The sequence below is a fragment of the Liolophura sinensis genome, chromosome 13 (assembly GCF_032854445.1).
Source record: "Liolophura sinensis isolate JHLJ2023 chromosome 13, CUHK_Ljap_v2, whole genome shotgun sequence".
Lineage (NCBI taxonomy): Eukaryota > Metazoa > Mollusca > Polyplacophora > Chitonida > Chitonidae > Liolophura > Liolophura sinensis.
In genome coordinates, this window is record NC_088307.1 from 14,078,866 (window position 1) to 14,099,964 (window position 21,099).

Genomic DNA, 21,099 nt, shown 5'->3' on the forward strand with positions numbered 1-21,099 from the left:
GGTCCCTAACAGGTCTCCTTATCCCACCGGTAATTTACACAGACATCGAGTCAGCTGATATGGATAACTGTCCATGATACACAGTTTATATGAATTATTCATAAAGCATCAGCGTCAACATTTATCTTGTTTTCATTTCATATACATATACATTTGCGTATAGGTTAGTAGGCCAAATATCAATACATGCACACAGATCAGAATTCAAACCCCAGTGTTGGCATTGGTACGGTTTTGTCTTTATAGATTCATTGGTTGCTTACATGTATTTGTTGTCAGTTGTTTTTGGATATCTGTTTGTACTACGTGCTGTCTGGCTGTACAATAAAAACCATGCAGTGATCATTGAAGTTGTAACTTGTTAACTTGTACCAGCTGTTATCCCCCCCCCCTCCCAATTCCCCACAAGATGTAAATCTACATGTAGCATACTTTTGGAAAACTAACAGCTTTGCCAATCCTGCGGTTCTCTGATCAACATGAAATATTAATGTTTACGATCACAATAATTAGATTAAGTGGATAGTCTGAGTGTAATGTACACATAATTGCACTAATTGTACACACTCCTTTCCTGCAGTGTTCGTGTCATGGCATATTTGTGTAATCTTATTCATAAGTTGTTAATTTAATTATGTTTTAATGTACTTGTAGCTTTTGCATTTATAAACATGTCAATGCATTTTATCCATTACAAGCCATGGTCTTCGGAGGACTGGTATGAATACTGTGGTACAGTATGAAGAATCAACATGTGGTTTTGACCCCTACCCTGGATTGATTGGTTTCTGGTGTCACTCAGCTACATATACATACACATGCATACGTTTACATGTAGATGGTCACTGAGATAGCCAAATGAACCAATTTAGATTTGAATCATAAGACGAGACCAGCTTAACTTAAACAAAATGGAATTTAAAGAAGCTTTATCGAAAAAAAAAAAAAGCATCCCATTTACAGATTACAGCAGCAGCAGCCATCTGAATACTGAAACGGTTTCAGAATGACTTTGATCAATACAGTCAAGTGCCTGCATACACATACATGTACTGATAACATAGGAAGATAGCGTACTTTTTCATCCTGTTATGCTAGTGGAAAGCAGAGCCTCAAGTCATTGCCTTGTCAATTATAGATTGTAACAGAACGCCTGCAATGTTATAATACATGTAATTTGACTTTCTACGATTATGTTGTTTGTGTCATCATCATTCTTGTGTTTTTCTTGTGAGCTGGGAAAGGAACGTTTGATATCAGTACAATAGGTGAAGATTCTGCTGTTTGGCGTTTGATTGGCTCCCGTTAAAAGACAGTGGGGAGTCAGCATAGTTTTTAATCGTGTGACGCAGGATCTCGATCCATTGTTTCGTCAAAAATAGATTTGTGTAGCGTAACATCTACACCGTTACAATGTATCAGTTTCCATTGTAGCGTCAGACTGTCTTTATTGTGAAGTCATAATGATGGGCTGGGAAATTACGAAACGGCATCAAGGTCGTGCTTCTGGGCGTTCGACAGGTCCCCATTTGAATTCTGAAGAGAAAATGTTCTTTTTGGAATGCATGTATATAGAAGACAGTGTGTGTTTGCCATGTGCCAGTCCAGTGCATATAACATAGATTATGGATTGTTTGATAGCCATTTTTAAATAAAAACATATATGAGAATTTAAAGGTTTAGTTGCATTATCCTGTAAACTGAAAGTCAGTGCTGGACTTAGATATGTTTGAAGAGCAAACACAAGTGGCCAGTGGGTCTGTTTGTGGGAGCATGAAGATTCTCTGAGATCATGGGGTAAAGTCGCCTGACAGCTGGATCCAGAACCCTGGGTTTATGGGTCCACACAAGACCCCTGCTGTCCTTGAAACAGATTTTGCGGCTTTAATGTTGTTTTTCTGGAAAAGATTGACAGTGCTTTACTCAGCCCTCCTATTTACATGTATGTTATCCCCAGCATGACCCATGGCATGTGCTGTTACCTCAAAGAAAAGCTCTTGAAGGGCATTTTAGAAAAAAAGTTGTTTTTTATGTGATATTATTTATTTGCCTAATTTTTTCAACTTTGTAACCACTGCTACATCATTGAGCATTACTTCTACCCTGTATTGAGCAGACATCCCTTATGTAAGTCATGTGTTAATGATGGTGTGCAGAAAACCTCATTTCCTGGCGGATTTAGGGACTATAATCTCAATACTCTAGTTTCATTACCAACAGGAGCTGTCCGCAGACATGACAGACCCACTGACACACATCTGTATGTTGGTACTGTCTAGATGCCTTTCCTGTTTCTATAAACATGTAAATGGAATAGGGCCTTCGTTTAAAGTACTCCCAGTATATGAAGAGTTCAGGCACAAAGGCTGATTAATTTCAATTTTTCATGTGGAATCAAATGAACTTTTGTACCTACTGTAAGTCCTGTTGTTAGGAATGCAGGCACATGTAGGTTGGTGTAATAGTATTAACTATCAGAAAGTCAGGGAAGCATAAATAAATTTATGGAAACTGTTTCAAATTTCATGACTTAGATTTTTTCAATGTCTTGGCATGAATGGCTTTTACAATACCCATGCAGTTCAGTGTCCTGAATAGGATGAATTTGATGTGAAAGGGTATGCATTTGTAATCTCTTATATGATTATTTTTTTAAGTCATGAGAATTAAAATAAACACTTGTAAGGATATTTTCACTATGGTATCAAAAACATCAGAACACAACTTTTTCAAATATTTTTTGCATGTTCATGCACTCGTGCCCAAAGTGATATGCACTTTTTATATTTATTTATTTTTATTTGATTGGTGTTTTCCGCCGTACTCAAGAATATTTCACTTATACGACGGCGGCCAGCATTATGGTGGGGAAAAACCAGGCAAAGCCTGGCGGAAACCCACAACCATCCACAGGTTGCCGCCAGACTTTCTCACGTATGGCTGAAGAGGAAGCCAGCATGAGCTGGACTTGAACTCGCAGCGAACGCATTGGTGGAAGCACTTTTTATATATATATATATATATATTTCCATGCATACATGTAAATGTATGTATTCATGTTACATATATAGTGTGAATATTCACAGCACCAGTAGTGCCAGACCACATCTACTTATCCCTTATCCCTACTGGTTTAATTCAATTTTCTGAATTCCCTGTGGTTCTAAGGCTGATAGGGCTGACTGGTCCCTTATGGGTCTCTCAGTCTGGCTATACAGACCCATTACCTCATCTGTCACTGTGATTCCTCAAGATCCATGTACACAGACAGATCCACAACCAGACCTCTTACCAGAGCTCTATCTCCACAGTCCAGCTTATTGGTGTCTAATGTGGTAGACACTGTAGGTACAGTACAGCTGGCCTTCACACATTACTCAGGTAGATGTACTACACTTATAGCAGCTTTTATAGGCTGAATACTTTGTCCATTACAAAATGATTTTCTTTCAACAGAATTCAATTAGGAATTTGAAAAACAATTTTTTGACTCATGTACGTGTATATGTACCTCTGAATTGCATTATTAAAGTCGGATGGGGTGGTCATTTTTCTGAGTTATTGAAGGGTTTTCAGACTTTATTATAACATTTTCATTCCTTATGTGTACATGAACTTGTGGAGCTGTAAGGGGAAATGTATACAGTACTATTTAGCATTCATATTGTATACATCTTTATTCCATGATGGTTTCTTTATGTTTACGTGTACCCTATTTCTTCTAATTTTTGGGACACCTGGTCTGCTCTTTTTTTAAGCCAGTATACAGTGTGCATGTAATTGTAGCATTTAGTATTTAGGGCTTTTTTTGTATTTTTTTTCTCACATTGTTAGACCATCTAATGAACAACATACTCATATCTTTACTTTTACATAAAGGTTAGAGAGACATGTAATATTCTGCTTTCAGCGCTACTAATATCTGTCCAAAAAATTAGAAGACTTAGGGTACATGTAATTTCTGTCGGGGGAGAGACATCCACAAAATGCCACAAAGGGGGAGGGGAGGAGAGGAGAGAAATCCACATAATGCCACAAAGGTGGAGGGGAGGAGCGAAATCCACATAATGCCACAAAGGGAGAGGGGAGGAGCGAAATCCACATAATGCCACAAAGGGGGAAGGGATTAGAGGAGAGAAATCCACATAATGCCACAAAGGGGGAAGGGATTAGAGGAGAGAAATCCACATAATGCCACAAAGGGGGAGGGGAGGAAAGGAGAGAAATCCACATAATGCCACAAAGGTGGAGGGCGAGGAGCGAAATCCACATAATGCCACAAAGGGGGAGGGGAGGAGAGACATCCACATAATGCCACAAAGGGGAGGAGAGGAGAGACATCCACATAATGCCACAAAGGGGGAAGGGAGGAGAAAATCCATATAATGCCACAAAGGGGAGGAGAGAAATCCACATAATGCCACAAAGGGGGAGGGGAGGAGAAACATCCACATAATGCCATGAAGGGGAGGAGAGAAATCCACATAATGCCACAAAAGGGGAGGGGAGGAGAAACATCCACATAATGCCACAAAGGGGGAGGGGAGGAGAAACATCCACATAATGCCACAAAGGGGAGGAGAGAAATCCACATAATGCCACAAAGGGGAGGGGAGTAGAGACATCCACATAATGCCACAAAGGGGGAGGGGAGGAGAAACATCCACATAATGCCACAAAGGGGGAAGGGAGGAGAAAATCCACATAATGCCACAAAGGCTGAGGGGAGGAGAGACATCCACATAATGCCACAAAGGGGACGAGAGCAATCCACATAATGCCACAAAGGTGGAGGGGAGGAGAGAAATCCACATAATGTCACAAAGGGGGAGGGGAGGAGAGACATCCACATAATGCCACAAAGGGGGAGGGAAGGAGAGAAATCCACATAATGCCACAAAGGGGGAGGGGAGGAGAAAATTCACATAATGCCACAAAGGGGGAGGAGAGGACAGAAATCCACAGAATGCTACAAAGGGGAGGAGAGAAATCCACATAATGTCCTAAAGGGGGGGGGGGAGGAGAAACATCAACATACTGCCACAAAGGGGGAGGGGAGGAGAGAAATCCACATAATGCCACAAAGGGGAGGGGAGGAGAGAAATCCACATAATGCCACAAGGGGGGAGGGGAGGAGAGAAATCCACATAATGCCAGAAAGCATGTACAGACAAATTAACGTGAAGAAATTAATTGTAAATGTACATATGTATATGTTGATTAATTAATAATTCTGGCTGTCCTTGTGTACAAAGACATCTGAGCAGAGGATGTTGAAATTTAAAAAGTGTGAGGTGTCACTGTGACTTGTCTACTTCAGCTCGCTCTCAGTAGAACAAGCCTACATGCATTGTTGTATTTTCAGAGCTTTAGCTCTCTTCTGACTGTGACAAGGTAGCTCTCATACAGAAGTCAGTTGTTTACTTTGTGGGTCAGACATACCCTCGCCCACAATCACCACCCCCACACCTATAATCCTAGCCATGTGACACTTGTGGGATCTCCTAGCTGTCTCTCTGGTCTGGTTTCACTGGATTGTTCGATGTCATTCTCCAGCGAATGGCGGGTCATTATATTAAACAAATCTGCTAGGCATTAGAGCAACGTACACCCTTTGTACTGGAATAACGGCCTTACTGCAAACATTTCACTCAAATTTGAATTCAAATCCTTAACGTCTTGCTTTTGTCGTTCTGTTTGATTTTCAGTAAGATGTGTTTTAGAACTGAACAAATAATACAGCACTACTGCACACAGTCAAGTAGAATTAATTTGATTAAACTACTCATACGTTTGACAACTAAGCATTATTTTATTATTCTGTGTAGACTGATAAAAGTATACTTTTTGTGAAACCCTGAAGCTGGCCAATTCAACCAGTGTACAGTAGTTTTGTCTCCAAAATCAAATCAAAAGGTGCGTAAATTGCACTGAAAGTTGATCTTTCATATGCAAAAAGGCTGAAGTAAGATAGGGTAAGTACAGCTGTTAATGAAAGGTCATCTGCCAGAGTTAGTTGTGCTATTACAAGACTGTTAGCTACATGTAGTATATGTATATCTTCTTTAAAAAATGTTAGAGGAAACCAGTGGAAGAAAAGAAAACAGTGATTTATACATTGTATGTACCGTTATTCAGTAGCATGTAAAATGTATTATAAGTTAAGTTATAAAAACTATTGAGACCATCAATAAGACCATCAAAATCAGACACATAGCTTATTTTGTGGGTTATGATATGGTCGGGATAGATTGACATATGCTCAAAATAAGACCATCAAAAATGAGACACTCCGCTTATTTTGTGGGGTATGATATGGTCTGGATAGATTGACACTCCCTCAAAATAAGACCATCAGAATCAGACACTCAGCTTATTTTGTGGGTCATGATATGGTTTGGATAGATTGACACTCCCTCAAAATAGGACCATCAAAATCAGAAACACAGCTTATTTTGTGGGTTATGATATGGTCTGGATAGATTGATACATGCTCAAAATAAAACCATCAAAATCAGACACACAGCTTATTTTGTGGGTCATGATATGGTTTGGATAGATTGACACTCGCTCAAAATAAGACCATCAAAATCAGACAGACAGCTTATTTTGTGGGTCTTGATATGGTCTGGATAGATTGACACATGCTCAAAATAAGACCATCAAAATCAGACACACAGCCTATTTTGTGGGTCATGATATGGTTTGGATAGATTGACACTCGCTCAAAATAAGACCATGAAAATCAGACACACAGCTTATTTTGTGGGTTATGATATAGTTGGGATAGATTGACTCTCGCTCAAAATAAGACCATGAAAATCAGACACACAGCTTATTTTGTGGGTTATGATATAGTCGGGATAGATTGACACTCGCTCAAAATAAGACCATGAAAATCAGACACACAGCTTATTTTGTGGGTTATGATATGGTCTGGATAGATTGACACATGCTCAAAATAAGACCATCAAAATCAGACACACAGCTTATTTTGTGGGTTATGATATAGTCGGGATAGATTGACTCTCGCTCAAAATAAGACCATGAAAATCAGACACACAGCTTATTTTGCAGCTTGCCATGGTCTAGTGGTTGTAGAGGTGCTTTATGGCTTTCAGTCACTCAGGTTCAATAGGTTTCGGGTCTTGTTGACTTAATAAGCGATCAACAGCGCTTCCTGTGGCAGTTTAATGCTCCTTCAAGACTACCAATATATTGTGGATATCTACAGTGTATATGTCATGTGTGGGTGAAAGTTCATCATTATTTCATCAAAGGTCGGTGGTTTATCCTAGACCATTCACTTCCCTCCATTGCCAAACTGATTGTCATTGTACCTGTATAAGTGAAAAATTCTTCAGTGTGCTTCATTATTCTGCAATACTCACTTGGCGCTCAGCACTGTGAGGTTAGAGGATGAAAACAGGACTGGTTGGCCTAGTGTCTTCAGCAGGATATTTCATTGGTGGCAGCACTTTGGCAGCATGGACTCGCCCTGTCACAAGAAGTCACAGTATATGTACTCACACCTAATGACTCCTAATCATCATATGACTGAAAAATTGTTACATGCGACATAAAATCCTGAGCATTACATTTGAGTATTGGATTGGTTTTACCCTTTTTATTCTTCTAAATTTTGGGACAGGTATTAATAATGTTGAAAGTAGAATAATGCATTTCTTTACCAGCCGTGTGGAAAAGTAAAGATATGAGTGTGTTGTTTATTAGATGGTATAACCATGTGAGAGAAAAGAAACAATATACCTGCTAGAATTACATATATATCGGCTAAAATAAGCAGACCAGGTGTCCCAGAAATTAGAAGAAATAGGGCAAGCAACAGTAAAATACAGTAAAATATTATGTGTATGATTCGATATAGTGTGGGTGTATGTGACAGTGATAGTGATATTTTCTCATTGTTGTTGTTGTAGGGATGAGGTGAAGGACCACTGTGTACGCTGGCAGTCCAAGTTTCTGTTCCAGTGTAAGCTGACCGCGAGCGCTCACACAGGTGTGCTGGAGCCATGCATGTGTCGGGTATCTGTACGCAAGGTAAGACGGATACCTGAATAGTGCCCATTTTGAAAATTCAGTCCTGATGTCAGACAAAATTTGAAAAGTCTTTCAAATACATAATTTTAGACTCTACGAGTTAAATTTGGGATGACTTAACAAGAGTCAGAAAGGTTTGAAAAACAGGAAAATTTAGTGAGCAGGTAAATTCTGTTTTATGCTGACTTGGTTAAGGTCATAATGAGATCACCTCAGTCCACATGACCTCAAACACTGACACACAGTATCCATCATACATGTGTTCTGATGATTAGTAGATTTATTTTGCCCATTAGAGTTATCTCCCTTCGTACGTGTTAAATATAGGAAATCACCTACATGTATTATTTTGTGGAATTTTTTTGTCACCTAATGGCCTTGCTGGATGATTTATTATAAACCGCATATTAACTTGACATGATCTTTCACCATGATCTTTTATATGTAGAAAATAAATTGCGGTTCTGATCCAAAACCTTAAAGGTGATATTGGGATCATGCATATAGAAATTATATGAAAATGCAACACAAATTGATGCCTTGTGAGGGCTTTGAAGTATGTAAATGAAAGAAATTTGTGTGGAAACTTATTTTTACTTAAAACTCATTATTGGTAGACCATCATATTTTTCTTCAATATACTTGTTTTAATACAGCTTGATTAGCCCAGATGTTTTCCAAAACTAAAATAGCTCTTGATAGGCCGTGTTAGTACAAGAGGCTTAATGTTGTAATGGTGTGTGTGTGATTGTGTATGACATGACTTCTTGTACAGGAGCTGAAGGGAGGTCGGTCATATCAGAAGCTGGGTTATGCAGACATCAATCTGGCCCAGTTTGCGGGAGCAGGAATGATGTCACGACGCTACCTGCTGGAGGGGTACGACTACAAACACAGGCAGGACAACTCCACGCTCAAAGTCACCATTGACATGTCACTAGTCTCGGGGGATCCTGTCTTTAAAGTGTATGTATAAAGTTCATAAAGTATATTTTATACTTATTTAAAGTTTTATATAAAGTTCACAAAGTTCATTTTATTATTCTTGAGTTCTCTTCTTATACAGCATGCTAAAACATTTAATGCGTTTCTGGCCAGTACATCGACGAATTACAAGACGCTTGATATTTTCCTGTAACAACACTCACCAAGACAGCTACCAAAACAGGTCCTAACAGCAAATAGTGAGGTATTAGTACAGCATACTGTTAATCTTCAACCTCTAAGATTCGACCTCTAAAGTCTGTTGTGCAGTGGAATTTATGCATATAATTATTATGAAAACGACACTAAAATGATTCCTTTGTGTGATTATAAAAGATTTAAAGCTTCATTAAACTGTGCAAATTCTTCTCTACACCCTATAGCTCTATCACAGTATTTCCAAATATTGGTTGCAGAGGAGGGTTGAAAGGTTAAAGTATTTGAAGATAGATCTGAGATCTTTTTAATACATTAATCTTTTTTTTTTTGTTCATATTCGTTCATGTTTATGTCCATGTTCGTGTATTTAGGCTCATTATTGATTATGTGTATGTATCAGTGTCACTCAATGCTCTGTCTGCCACGATTGGCCGCTCAGTTCTGAAAGGCAAGAGCAAGGAAGTTGGAATGGTTGGCCTGGTGTCAGTATAATGTTACTTGGTGGGTTGTCATGTCTGGTGTCTTGTCTCCATTCAGTGGTGCAGCACTTTAAAGGCATGGACTCAACGTAGCACATGAAGACACAATATGATATGTACACACACTTAATGGCCCCTAGTTGTCATATGACTGAAATCGTTAAGTACAAAGTTACATTCCAAGCATACATACATCAATGCTCTACCAGGGAGATGGGCCATGTCTGTGTGGCTAAGACGCTTTTGAAGTGGACACGTCCTCCGACTGAGCTATCTGGGCCAGTAATAATGTTCATTGAAGACCAGCTGTCTTTGTTCCTCCAGTATTGTGACATGTATATCACCTGTGTTCTCCATTCTATAAAGATATATGTCTTACATGTCATATAAGTGAAATATTCTTGAGTATGGTGCAAAACTCCAGCCAAATAGATAAATAAATCTTTTAACGTCAGTATATTCAAATTTGCTCTAAAAAATACGTACAAAGACCAGACCAAGTTCTGATTAGTCCATGTATCTGTCACTCATATTGCAGCCCCTCCAATCAGATTGGTGTGCGGAAATCCGGGGACATTGGGGAGGAGCTACAGCCTGAGGGTAAGGTGGAAGAGTGTAGTGAGGGGAGCCTGGCCTCCGGGAGCAGCGGCTTTGGCAGCCTGCCCAGGAAAGATAAACCCAATGTTAACGCACTGTCCTCAGGTAAACATGCCTTAAGCTTACAACTGTTAGAATATAGAAGCAGTTCATTGCCATGCAAATATAACTATAGAATGGACACAGTTTTGGCTAGATTTACTCTTCCATATTTACCAAATACTTTAAAGAAATTATGAGTTTAATACATTTTTGGATAACAACGTGGGGTGGTTCAAAGTTAAAGTGCTACCTCGTCTATCAGTTTGCATGATATTAGTAATGACCCATGAGCCTCTCACAAATGCGGTCGCTGTCCAGCTTATGTTGGGTTCATCTCCAGCAGTAGGTAGGAGGGCCTGCCAGCAACCTGGGGATGACAGTGGGTTTGCTCTGGGCCCGGCCCTTTTTCCTTCCATCATAAGTGAAAAACTCTTAAGTTCAGTGTAAAACACCAATCAGATAAATAAATGAGTTTGTTCTGTTTGTAACACATGTATGATGTCATTATGATGAGCTGGGAAGGGAATGTTTGACGTCAATGAAATTCGTAGTCCTTTAATTAAACACTTTGATTCCTATGTCAGTCAATCAATAAATCAGTTTGTGGTCTGTTTGCAGGGTCGCAGTCAAGTATACAAACCGACTCTGACAGACCTGTGAAGGAGAGCGCGAAAGACTTTGAGCTGGGCCATTCTCGGAGTGCGAGCCAGGCGAGCCAGCAGTCCAGGGTGTCAGGCTATGGGTCACTACCTCACAGCCGACAATCCAGTGTGGGAGGGGACATAACTCATGGACACACGAGGTTAGGTTCTTCTCTGTCATGTGTGTTAGTTTTTGGTCCAACCCGTGAGCTCTGTTAGCCTTATTATACGTTATGTGCACCTACATGTAATTTGCAAAATCTTGTGAAGTCCTGGAGTTTGATTCTGGGTATTATGCCGTTACCGTTAAATTGAAATCCTGGAAGTCCTGATCTTGCATGCTGCTAGAATTCGTGGAGTTTCAATTCCTGTTCTTGACAACAAAGTCCATAAATTGGCAGGTCTGGTAATTTACATGTATGAAGAAGTCATGGAGCTTCATTCATGATTTTATTCAGACATGTTAAGTCATGAGATTTGTTTCTTGAATGTACTTTACCTGTACTTGTATGTGCAAAGTTTTGATTGCAGTTTTTACTCCAAAGACAATGGGTTTAACAATACTCGGGTATGGTTAATGACCAATCTAGGCATAACACCACCTTGTTGTCTAAGGGAAGATAACTCTGGTATATAGGTCATTACTGGGCTATCTTCCCTTAGACAACATTCAGATGGCTATGGCTATGAGTACAGTTTCTCATAACCTTTGCAATAAATCTTATTTGTGATTTTTCTGTCTTTTACCAGTCACCACACGAATGTGTAAGTTGTTAAACACTGGTAAAACTTCTGTGTGCTGTGCTCAGCTTTTATCTGTCTTTTTTTGCCAGAACCTAATGTTCATATAGATGCACCGTATAATACACTTTGTCTGGCGTGATCATAGAAGTCATTTTTGTTTGGTAGAGATAATTTGTAAACATTTGCTTGTAGATTGTTTTGCACCCAACCTGTAGTAAAGTGCACTACTTCTGTAGTTGGTAAAAATGTAGACTTGTTTTCGTTTGCCTGCATTATGGCACATTACACTGTATGTTTTGACATGGCAAGACCCAGGAGCCTCCCACCAATGCAGATGGTGGGAGTTCAAGTCCAGCTCTTTCTGGTTTCCTCTCATGAACTGAACTCCTCTTCTTGCCGGTTTCCTCCCTCCATAATTTTAACTGCCGTCGTGAAAATAAAATACAAGTATTTTGAGTACGGCTTAAAACACCAATCAAATAAATAATTAAGAAAGTGAACAAAATTAATGTACTTTGTCGAATTTTGAAAAAGCTGGGAACACATTCACATACATCCTGCCCCCGTGTTAAAATAGGCACATTGAAGATGAAAACCCTCCCCCCCCATCCCCACTCCTTGACGCTGCTGTTTTGAAATAAGCGGAGTCTCCCCGTGTTATTAAAGTAGGCACGTTGCCCCCCCCCATGTTAAAATGGGCATATTTGCCCTCCAATGTTAAAATAGACATATTGACAACTACCCCCCCCCCCCCAACTTTTTTTTCCTTTTTTTTTTTTATAAATAGTCTCATTAATCTTATTTAAGACCACATTAATTGCCATGGATTCCCACTGTCAGTTGATATCCATGTACTGCATGTATATAGCAATGGTACTAACCTTTATAGTCAGCTTGTTAACACACTCCATAGGACATCTCTTTTATTTATGTTAAATACAGAGTGAAGCTCTGTCAGTAGGCTCAGCAAATGCTGGTGCGTTGCTTGAACTTGAATAATAGGTTGCCTGGTGATTGACTGACAACAACCGAATTGTGTGCTGAATTTGAGGGCAAAATGTAATACACTTGATTTGATTGTCCTGTTTTCTGATTAATTGTTTCTTTGAAAATGTACTGACAATTTGAAATTGAATGCTCTAGCACTAACACGTTTTTATATATCTGAAGTCATGACTGCGTGTTACATGTACACATGTGTACTGTGCATTATGTATAGATAGACTGGGCATTAGTATGCATCATATGTGATATGGTTACATACTGTAATTCTCCAACCTTTCACATTTTTTCCAAGGTGTTTATTCACGCACACTTTGAAAGCATTAGTCTGTGTTGACTGATAAAAATTATACTTATTGTGAAGCCTTGACCATGGCCAGTTCAAATGTCGTGGTGTTGTCTCCAAAATCAAATATTTATTTATTTGTTTAATTGGTATTTTACGCTGTACTCAAGAATATTTCACTTATACGACGTCGGTTAGCATTATGGCGGCAGGAAACCAGGCAGAGCCCGCGGGAAACCCGTGACCATCTGCAGGTTGCTGGCAGACCTTCCCGCTTACGGCTGGAGAGGAAGCCAGCATGAGCTGGACTTGAACTCACAGGGACCTTATTGGTGAGAAGCTCCTGGGTCATTACGCTGCACTAGCGCGCTGAGCCACGCCAAAATCAAATAAAAAATGTACATAAATTGCAATGAAAGTTGGTCTTTCAAATGTGAAAAGGTTGAGGAATGACGGTAGCATGTATGTACATGTATATATACACCTGTACAAGTTCATTAGCTGTTTGATGGTTTAATAGTTTAATTTTTAATAGTTAGTAGTTTAATTGCCAAACTAAAAACATTTTTCATGCACTAATAAAATGGAGTTGAAATCTAATGACATGATCTGTTCAGATACCAAGTCTTAGTTGTTTTGTATAATGTTCACACCCAGCCAAAAAGTACATTCAAATCAATAGTAATTTGATTGAAGAAAATAAAACTACATTATAGGAGAATTAAGTGAAGCATATTTAAAAACTTCCTTGGAAAGATACATATACATCTTGGGTACAACCAGTTTAAAATAAAGCTATAGGTTGCCAAGGTTACCACAAAATACAGGTGATTTTGTCACACGTGTGCACCTGCTCGGCATGTTTACATCAGTCTGTTGCCAGATGAAGTATCAGATCTGTCAGACTTTTGACTGTCTCATAGATGACGTTAATAAAATGATTTAAATAATTCTTACACTACCACTTTTTTATTGTTGTGCTTTCAGAAGTCCTAGTGTTGGTTCAGCGACCAGTGATATCATCAAAGCTGAAAGACGACGGGTAAGGCAAATCCATGCCAAAATAACTTCGTTCTTCTTTGTATAATTTATTTTGGTATTTTTATGTTAAAATATTTTATCTTTAAACTTTAAATTTTAATGACCAGAAATGCACTATGCTTTGACACAGTAATGAACTTAACTACCTAGTGCTGAAAAAAGGTATTTGAACATTATGTTTCCAGAACTGTATGTTGAGCCATTCAGTTTGTAATATTAGTGAAAGGATTGGATGCTGTTGTGAAAAGCTGCAGAGCTGAGGAGATTTGGTTAGTGAGGATTGGATGCTGCTGTGAAAAGCTGCGGAGCTGAGGAGTTTGGTTAGTGAGGATTGGATGCTACTGTGAAAAGCTGCGGAGCTGAGGTGATTTGGTTAGTGGGGATTGGATGCTGCTGTGAAAAGCTGCGGAGCTGAGGAGTTTGGTTAGTGGGGATTGGATGCCGCTGTGAAAAGTTGCAGAGCTGAGGGGATTTGGTCAGTGAAGATTGGATGCTGCTGTGAAAAGTTGCAGAGCTGAGGGGATTTGGTCAGTGAAGATTGGATGCTGCTGTGAAAAGTTGCAGAGCTGAGAGGTTTTGGTTAGTGAGGATTGGATGCTGCTGTGAAAAGTTGCAGAGCTGAGGGGTTTTGGTTAGTGAGGATTGGACGATGTTATGAAAAGCTGCAGAGCTGAGAGGTTTTGGTTAGTGAGGATTGGATGATGTTGTGAAAAGTTGCAGAGCTGAGGGGTTTTGGTTAGGATTGGATGCTGCTGTGAGAAGTTGCAGAGCTGAGGGGTTTTGGTTAGTGAGGATTGCATGCTGTTGTGAAAAGCTGCAGAGCTGAGGGGATTTGGTTAGTGAAGATTGGATACTGCTGTGAAAAGTTGCAGAGCTGAGGGGATTTGGTTAGTGAGGATTGGATGCTGCTGTGAAAAGCTGCAGAGCTGAGGGGATTTGGTTAGTGAGGATTGAATGATGTGAAAATTTGCAGAGCTGAGAGGTTTTGGTTAGTGAGGATTGGATGCTGCTGGGAAAAGTTGCGGAGCGGAGGGGTTTGGTTAGTGAAGATTGGATGCTGCTGTGAGAAGTTGCAGAGCTGAGGGGATTTGGTTAGTGAGGATTGGATGCTGCTGTGAAAAGCTGCAGAGCTGAGGGGATTTGGTTAGTGAAGATTGGATGCTGCTGTGAAAAGTTGCAGAGCTGAGGGGTTTTGGTTTGTGAGAATTGGATGCTGCTGTGAAAAGCTGCAGAGCTGTGAGGTTTTGGTTAGTGGTGCTCCTGTTTTAATAAAAGATTTAACATCCTTTCCTATATTCATTATCCTTTGTGGCAGTCACAAACAGCTTGTATTTAAAAGTTCTCTTGAAAATTGAGTGGAATGCTTAGATGTGAAGGTTTAGGCTGTTAAATTAACCACGGAAATTAAACTGCTTGGCCAAATGGTACTTGGTCATACATACGTTAACTCGAAGGGTTACATGTCTTGTGTAATTTCATGTCACAGAAATTTGAGGAAACTCTAAAGGAGCGTCGCGTAGATGCAACTCGGGTGAACGCTGAGGATTTGGTGGAACAACTGATACAAGACACAGATTTGGGCGCAGATGAAGGCGATGAGTGTGAGTGTGCGGTAGACTTTTCAGATAGCTTGATTATCTTCCCCTGAAACTGCACAAAATGTTTCCAGTTTAAGTGGGTGAATTGCCTGTGGGGTGGTGATCATGGTGATTAAGGTGTGGGTAAACAGGTAAGTTAACATACTGTTTTGGGCTACATGGGAAAAGGCATCCCATTGACAAGGATAAAAGTAGCAGGTAGTGTTATGAAACACCTAAATCATAGCATCAGGATCCTCTCACCAATGCATTGCTGTGAGTTCAAGTCCAGCTCATGCAGGCTTCCTCTCCGGTCAAAGGTCTAGCAGCAACCTGCAGATGGTCATGGGTTTCCTTCAGGTTTTGTCTGGTTTCTTCCCAGGCTAGCCGCTGTTGTAGAAGTGAAATATTCCTGAGTACCCAATCAAATAAATAAATAAATAATAGTAGCATCATAATGTGTCATATAAAAATAACATGCAGAAAAGTCCATACAGACAGTATTAAGAATGAGATACTCTTTTGCGAAGTGAACTTTAAACTGCAGTCTTCAGAGAAACTGTAAATGACCTTGAATGTTACTCTGGGAGGCAAATGATTGACAATATCAACGTAACTTATAGTACTGAAACTCACATTTTCAAACACCCCTTCTAAACACACATCGAAACACTTTTCTAAGATCATTGGAACTCCCAGAATAGGGCAAAATGAGCAAATTTTATAGCCATGGATGGAAATTTGGGCCCTTTTATACTGTCACCACCTTTAGTTCTTCTGAGAGAAGATACAAATGATATTATAGCTTCCTACTGACGGAGTATGCTCTACAAAACTGTACAGCTTTTCATATTTTTGCATATCACCTTATTGTTTTCAAAATAAAACACTTTATGAAAACAATCTGTAAGAAAATCCAACATGATTCAGGTATTTTTCTAAGGAGTTTGTGGGTTGCCATGTGACCTTGGAGACAACAAGCACCCAGCATTACTCATGTGCCTATTGGGGGCCTCCGTGGCTCAGTTGGTTAGCGCACTAGCGCCTCCTAATGACCCAGAGGCCTCTCAACAATGCGGTCGCTGTGAGTTAAAGTCCAGCTCATGCTGGCTTCCCATCCGGCCCTATGCGGGAAGGTCTGCCAGCAACCTGTGGATGGTGGTTGGTTTTCGCCGAGCTCTGCCCGGTTTCTTACCGCTGGCCACGGTTGTAGAAGTGAAATATTCCTGAGTACAGCATAAAACACCAATCAAATAAATAAATAAATGAATCATGGGCATATTTATATACTCTAGCATTCATTGAAGATCAACAGTATGCCATGCAAAGTTTTTTTTTTACGTAAAATGTTGGAAAGTTTGTGAGTAGCTTGCCAGTGCTAGCCATCACATCTTCAGTTTTGCAGGTGAAAAAATCTTCAGTTTTTAGTGTCAATGACTTTCATTTTTGTTTGGGGTCAACCTAATCATTGTAGAGGACACAAAATGTGTTAAAGAATGGTAATAAATCTTTTGGAATGCGACAGGCAAGTTAAAATGTTACCTTATTGCATTATTTCAGCCTCTGGTCTTCAACTCTTAGTGGGTAAAGATGGAACCACTGCCCTCAGGTAGTGATCTGGGCAACTTTAACCATGTAGCAACCTGCTGTCAACGGTACTGCTGTACAACTGTTGATCATTTGTAATCTCCATCCTCATTGGACTATATCTGGACCAATCATGGAACCACATACATAGTCATGGACTCATTGTAGCACTGCCCTGTGTAAACCAAATAGGAGGATTTGTTCTGCTGTTTAAAGGGAGAAATTCCTTGTCAAAATGGAACTTTTAAAGAAAGCTGGAAATAACTAGATGTAGATGCACAGTTGAGGTGCATGCAGATCATGAGTTCAAAAATTTGTTATGAAAATTGAAATTATATACCATGAATTGTTGGGTTGGTGTGGATTTTACAAACAGTTTACATGTATATTTTTCAGAATCAAGTAGTTATTAACTTTGACCATTTTTTGAAATTCCCTTTCTGTCTGAACCAATCGGATTGTCTCTTTCTGTATTTCCAATCAGACCAATGGTGTATCTGTTTTTGAACCTTTTAATCCCCATGAAGTTAATGTTACAGCTTGTATGTGTGGCTCAAATCTTGCTTAAAATGACCAATCACAGCAAAGTTTAAAAATTTTGCTCTTTTAATTAATCATACAAAATCAGTCACAGTGCAATTTTCAGTAAAAATTCTTATTTTATTCAGGTTTTTTTTTATTCTTTTGTAACATCCATAGATCCAAGCTGTGTGTAATCAGTTTTTTCTGCTTTTAAGCTCAGTTTTTGTTTTTGTTTTTTTTCTTTTTTTTTTGTTGAGGACCAGGTTTATCATAACTTAACACATACTAACTGCTGATGCACTGTGTTTTCTTTCATTAATGTTCTTTTGTCATGTATTTTTTGGCCTTGTGCTACAAATGTAACACCTTTGTTTCACATTGTGTACGTGTATGTAGGTATTGCTCATTCTGCTGGAAAGCTTAGAAGTCAGCAAGAAGTCAGCCATACATATACCTGCAGTTTGACCCTTCCCAATCAGTATCATATACAAAACTCTTCGCTACTCAGCGTGATGCTGGTTAAGTTAATAATGAATATACATAAGACAATCGGACGTTGTGCATTTGTTTGACCTCCCTCTGTATATAACCATGGCATGCATGGGCCATTTTATATATTTGTATATATATATATATATATATATATAATGGCTGTTGAGTTTGGTAGTATTTTGTAGTGTAGACATCATATCATCTGTGTTCATCTGTTTTTGTCTTTTTGAATCAGAATGACTCAATATCTTACTTTCTTGTTAAGATCATGTGGCTAACCTTGCTTGGTTTTTAGTTTCTCATTTTACACGAACAGCTGATACAAACAAACCAAAAAAAGGAAAAACCACTTGTGATATTCTGCGACAGCATTCTGGGGAGTGGTAAATATTCTATAATGTCTTCGCTGGTATGCATGTAGGAAAAAGTTGTTCGGACAGAACTTTCCAGATGGTGGTTCAAAAGTAAGTCAGATTTTGAAGTGCTTTAAGGCTACAACTGCAACCAGAAGAACTACTGTGGTTTACAGTACAACAAAGATAGAACCATGTCAAGTAAAACCGTCGTAAAGCACTGTGATCACTTTAGTAGCTTAAACCATGGCATACACGTGTGCACATGTTCACACATACGCACAGCATACGTGACAAGAATGTGGGCGAATTGATAAGGATTCTTTTCAAGATCTGGTTATAGCATAACCATGTTTAAATTCTGCAAGCTAACAGTTGTCATGGACAACCAATTCTTGTCCTAAGCCATTCTCAGTTTAATTTTTGTAAGAAACCAGAAAAGGTTTTAAAGATTTTGAAATCCTCACTCCTCTTCTGCCTACAGTTATAAAGGAAAAGTGTTTTATGAAAACTACTGTGTCTACATCCGTCAGTTAAACCATGGAACGTCTGATAGATTGAGTACACCTGTTCTAGTAGGGGCAATGTTCTCCTTATGGATCAAATCTTCAGTAAATTTAACATTACTTTTAACACAGTATGGAAAATCCTCATAAGTCTGTTTTTGCACAGTTGTTCCTGCCAAGGAAAGCCAAAAGATTAACATTCATACATAAGTACTGCTGTCTTCATAAATCAATTTCCTTCTAACGATGTCTGTCTAGATCCATTTTCACAGCAATTCGTTGATTTTTTTTTGGTGGGGGGGGGGGGGATAACGTCGTCAAAAACATTAATGTGTCAAAAGCAGCATGATTTATGAGAAAAGTTACCAAAAATCATTTGGCAAAATTTGACGAATATTGGTACATTTGTGAATAAGCTTTCAAACATCATTCTATTCAGTTTGTGTAACATTTCTACATGACAATAGAGATATCTTCATGTATATAGATAAACCAATTACAAGTCTACCTATCATTTGGAATAACCAATAAGAAATTTTCTTATTTTGTCTGCTTATATTTATTCTATTTATTTATAAATAGTTTGTAAATAGATATTTTTTGTAAGATAATATGCATGTATGATATATTGTGTAGAATATTCACATGGCAAAAGTGTAGTGTGTAGCTGTAACAAGTCTGCAGTCTTTATCAAGCCTGCAATTGTATAGTGACAAACGTGTGTTCTCTAAAACTCGGCATACGCAATACTTCAAGACTCAACTAGACTGTAAATAGCAAAAAAGCGAGATGATCATGCAACTCAACCGCTGAGTTGTACTCCAGTGCTTATGTGTACGCTGTTGAATCCTTCATTCGCACGGCCATGAGGAACTGGGGCCAACTTTGTACGACCAGTTGAGCTCAGTTGTGTTGAGTCGTGTCCTGAGCTCTGAGGTATGTGGGTGAATCTTCCAGTCGCATGGCCATCAATGACTGAGAACAACTCCTCACAGCAAATTGAGCTGAGTCGTGTGCTGAGCTCTGGGGTTACTGGCGAATCTTCCTGTCGCCTGACCATCAATGACTGAGAACAACTCCTCACAACAGATTGAGCTGAGTCGTGTCCAGAGCTCTGAGGTTACTGGCGAATCTTCCAGTCGCATGGCCATCAATGACTGAGAACAACTCCTCACAGCAAATTGAGCTGAGTCGTGTCCAGGGCTCTGGGGTATGTTGGTGAATCTGCTTTCCTCCAGTTGAGTTAGGTTGAGTTGAGTCACGTCCTGAGCTCTGTGGTATGCCAAGCTTTAGAAACGTTCATTTAGTGACTCAGAGATGTCCTGAATCATTAGGCTTATAGGCTACAATGATGGATGAACCTTTCCAGCCTTAAGGAATTTGGGCATTGTGATGACCTTTTACTCATGCATTTGAAAATTCTGTAAGACCTAAAAGCTAGGGACCACGTGATTTCCTTAGTAACAAACGTTTTTTTTTTTCCTTAGTGAAGAAAATTGTCCTCCTAACGTAATAGCGTAGAAAAATGCCTTTTTTTGAATCGCTGTCAGGGATAGTGTATTCGTTGGATTTGTATAGGACCTATGATGGATACAAGTTCTTGGGAGTTCCGCTTGGGGGCTCTCGCGCATTTACCAGAATTTAGGGTATATATGCTTAAGTGCGAAGGCCGTGTACCGCCCTTTACTCTAACGCCCCAACGTCCTGTATATGCGCGAGCGCCCCTCAGGCGGAACTCCCGAGACCTCGTATCCATCATAGACCCAATAATTTTCAGCTTTCCGGACAGTCGGAGTATTTCTGTAGCGCATGCGTGATGTTTTCACGTATAATAAGCCCTTACTTCGCCACACTTGGGTGATCACGTCATCTCCAACTTTCGGGCAATCTTACAGAATAAAGTATAGGTCAACCCAGCGTGGACATGTATGCTCCACACTGTAAAACGGTATGTAGATATTTGTGTTTAACTTGGATTTCTGTCTCAACACCACCCACTGTCACTTTGAATACACTTTTTACAGAA

The 21,099-nt window shown here is 39.4% G+C and overlaps 1 protein-coding gene across 2 annotated transcripts in view; it reads left to right on the forward strand.

Annotated features, from left to right (window-relative positions):
- LOC135480534 (early estrogen-induced gene 1 protein-like) overlaps positions 1-18,315 on the forward strand; it is a 36,206-nt gene extending 17,891 nt beyond the window's left edge. Inside the window, exons 3-10 of one of the 2 annotated variants that reach the window (XM_064760388.1) lie at positions 7,941-8,061; positions 8,837-9,027; positions 10,222-10,385; positions 10,941-11,124; positions 11,714-11,728; positions 13,983-14,037; positions 15,523-15,637; positions 17,174-18,315. In XM_064760388.1, coding sequence (XP_064616458.1) covers positions 7,941-8,061; positions 8,837-9,027; positions 10,222-10,385; positions 10,941-11,124; positions 11,714-11,728; positions 13,983-14,037; positions 15,523-15,637; positions 17,174-17,226 — 898 coding nt within the window. In that variant the 3' untranslated portion in view covers positions 17,227-18,315. The remainder of the gene's footprint in view (positions 1-7,940; positions 8,062-8,836; positions 9,028-10,221; positions 10,386-10,940; positions 11,125-11,713; positions 11,729-13,982; positions 14,038-15,522; positions 15,638-17,173) is intronic. The other variant, XM_064760389.1, reaches the window with a different exon arrangement.
- The last annotated feature ends 2,784 nt before the right edge of the window (positions 18,316-21,099 follow it).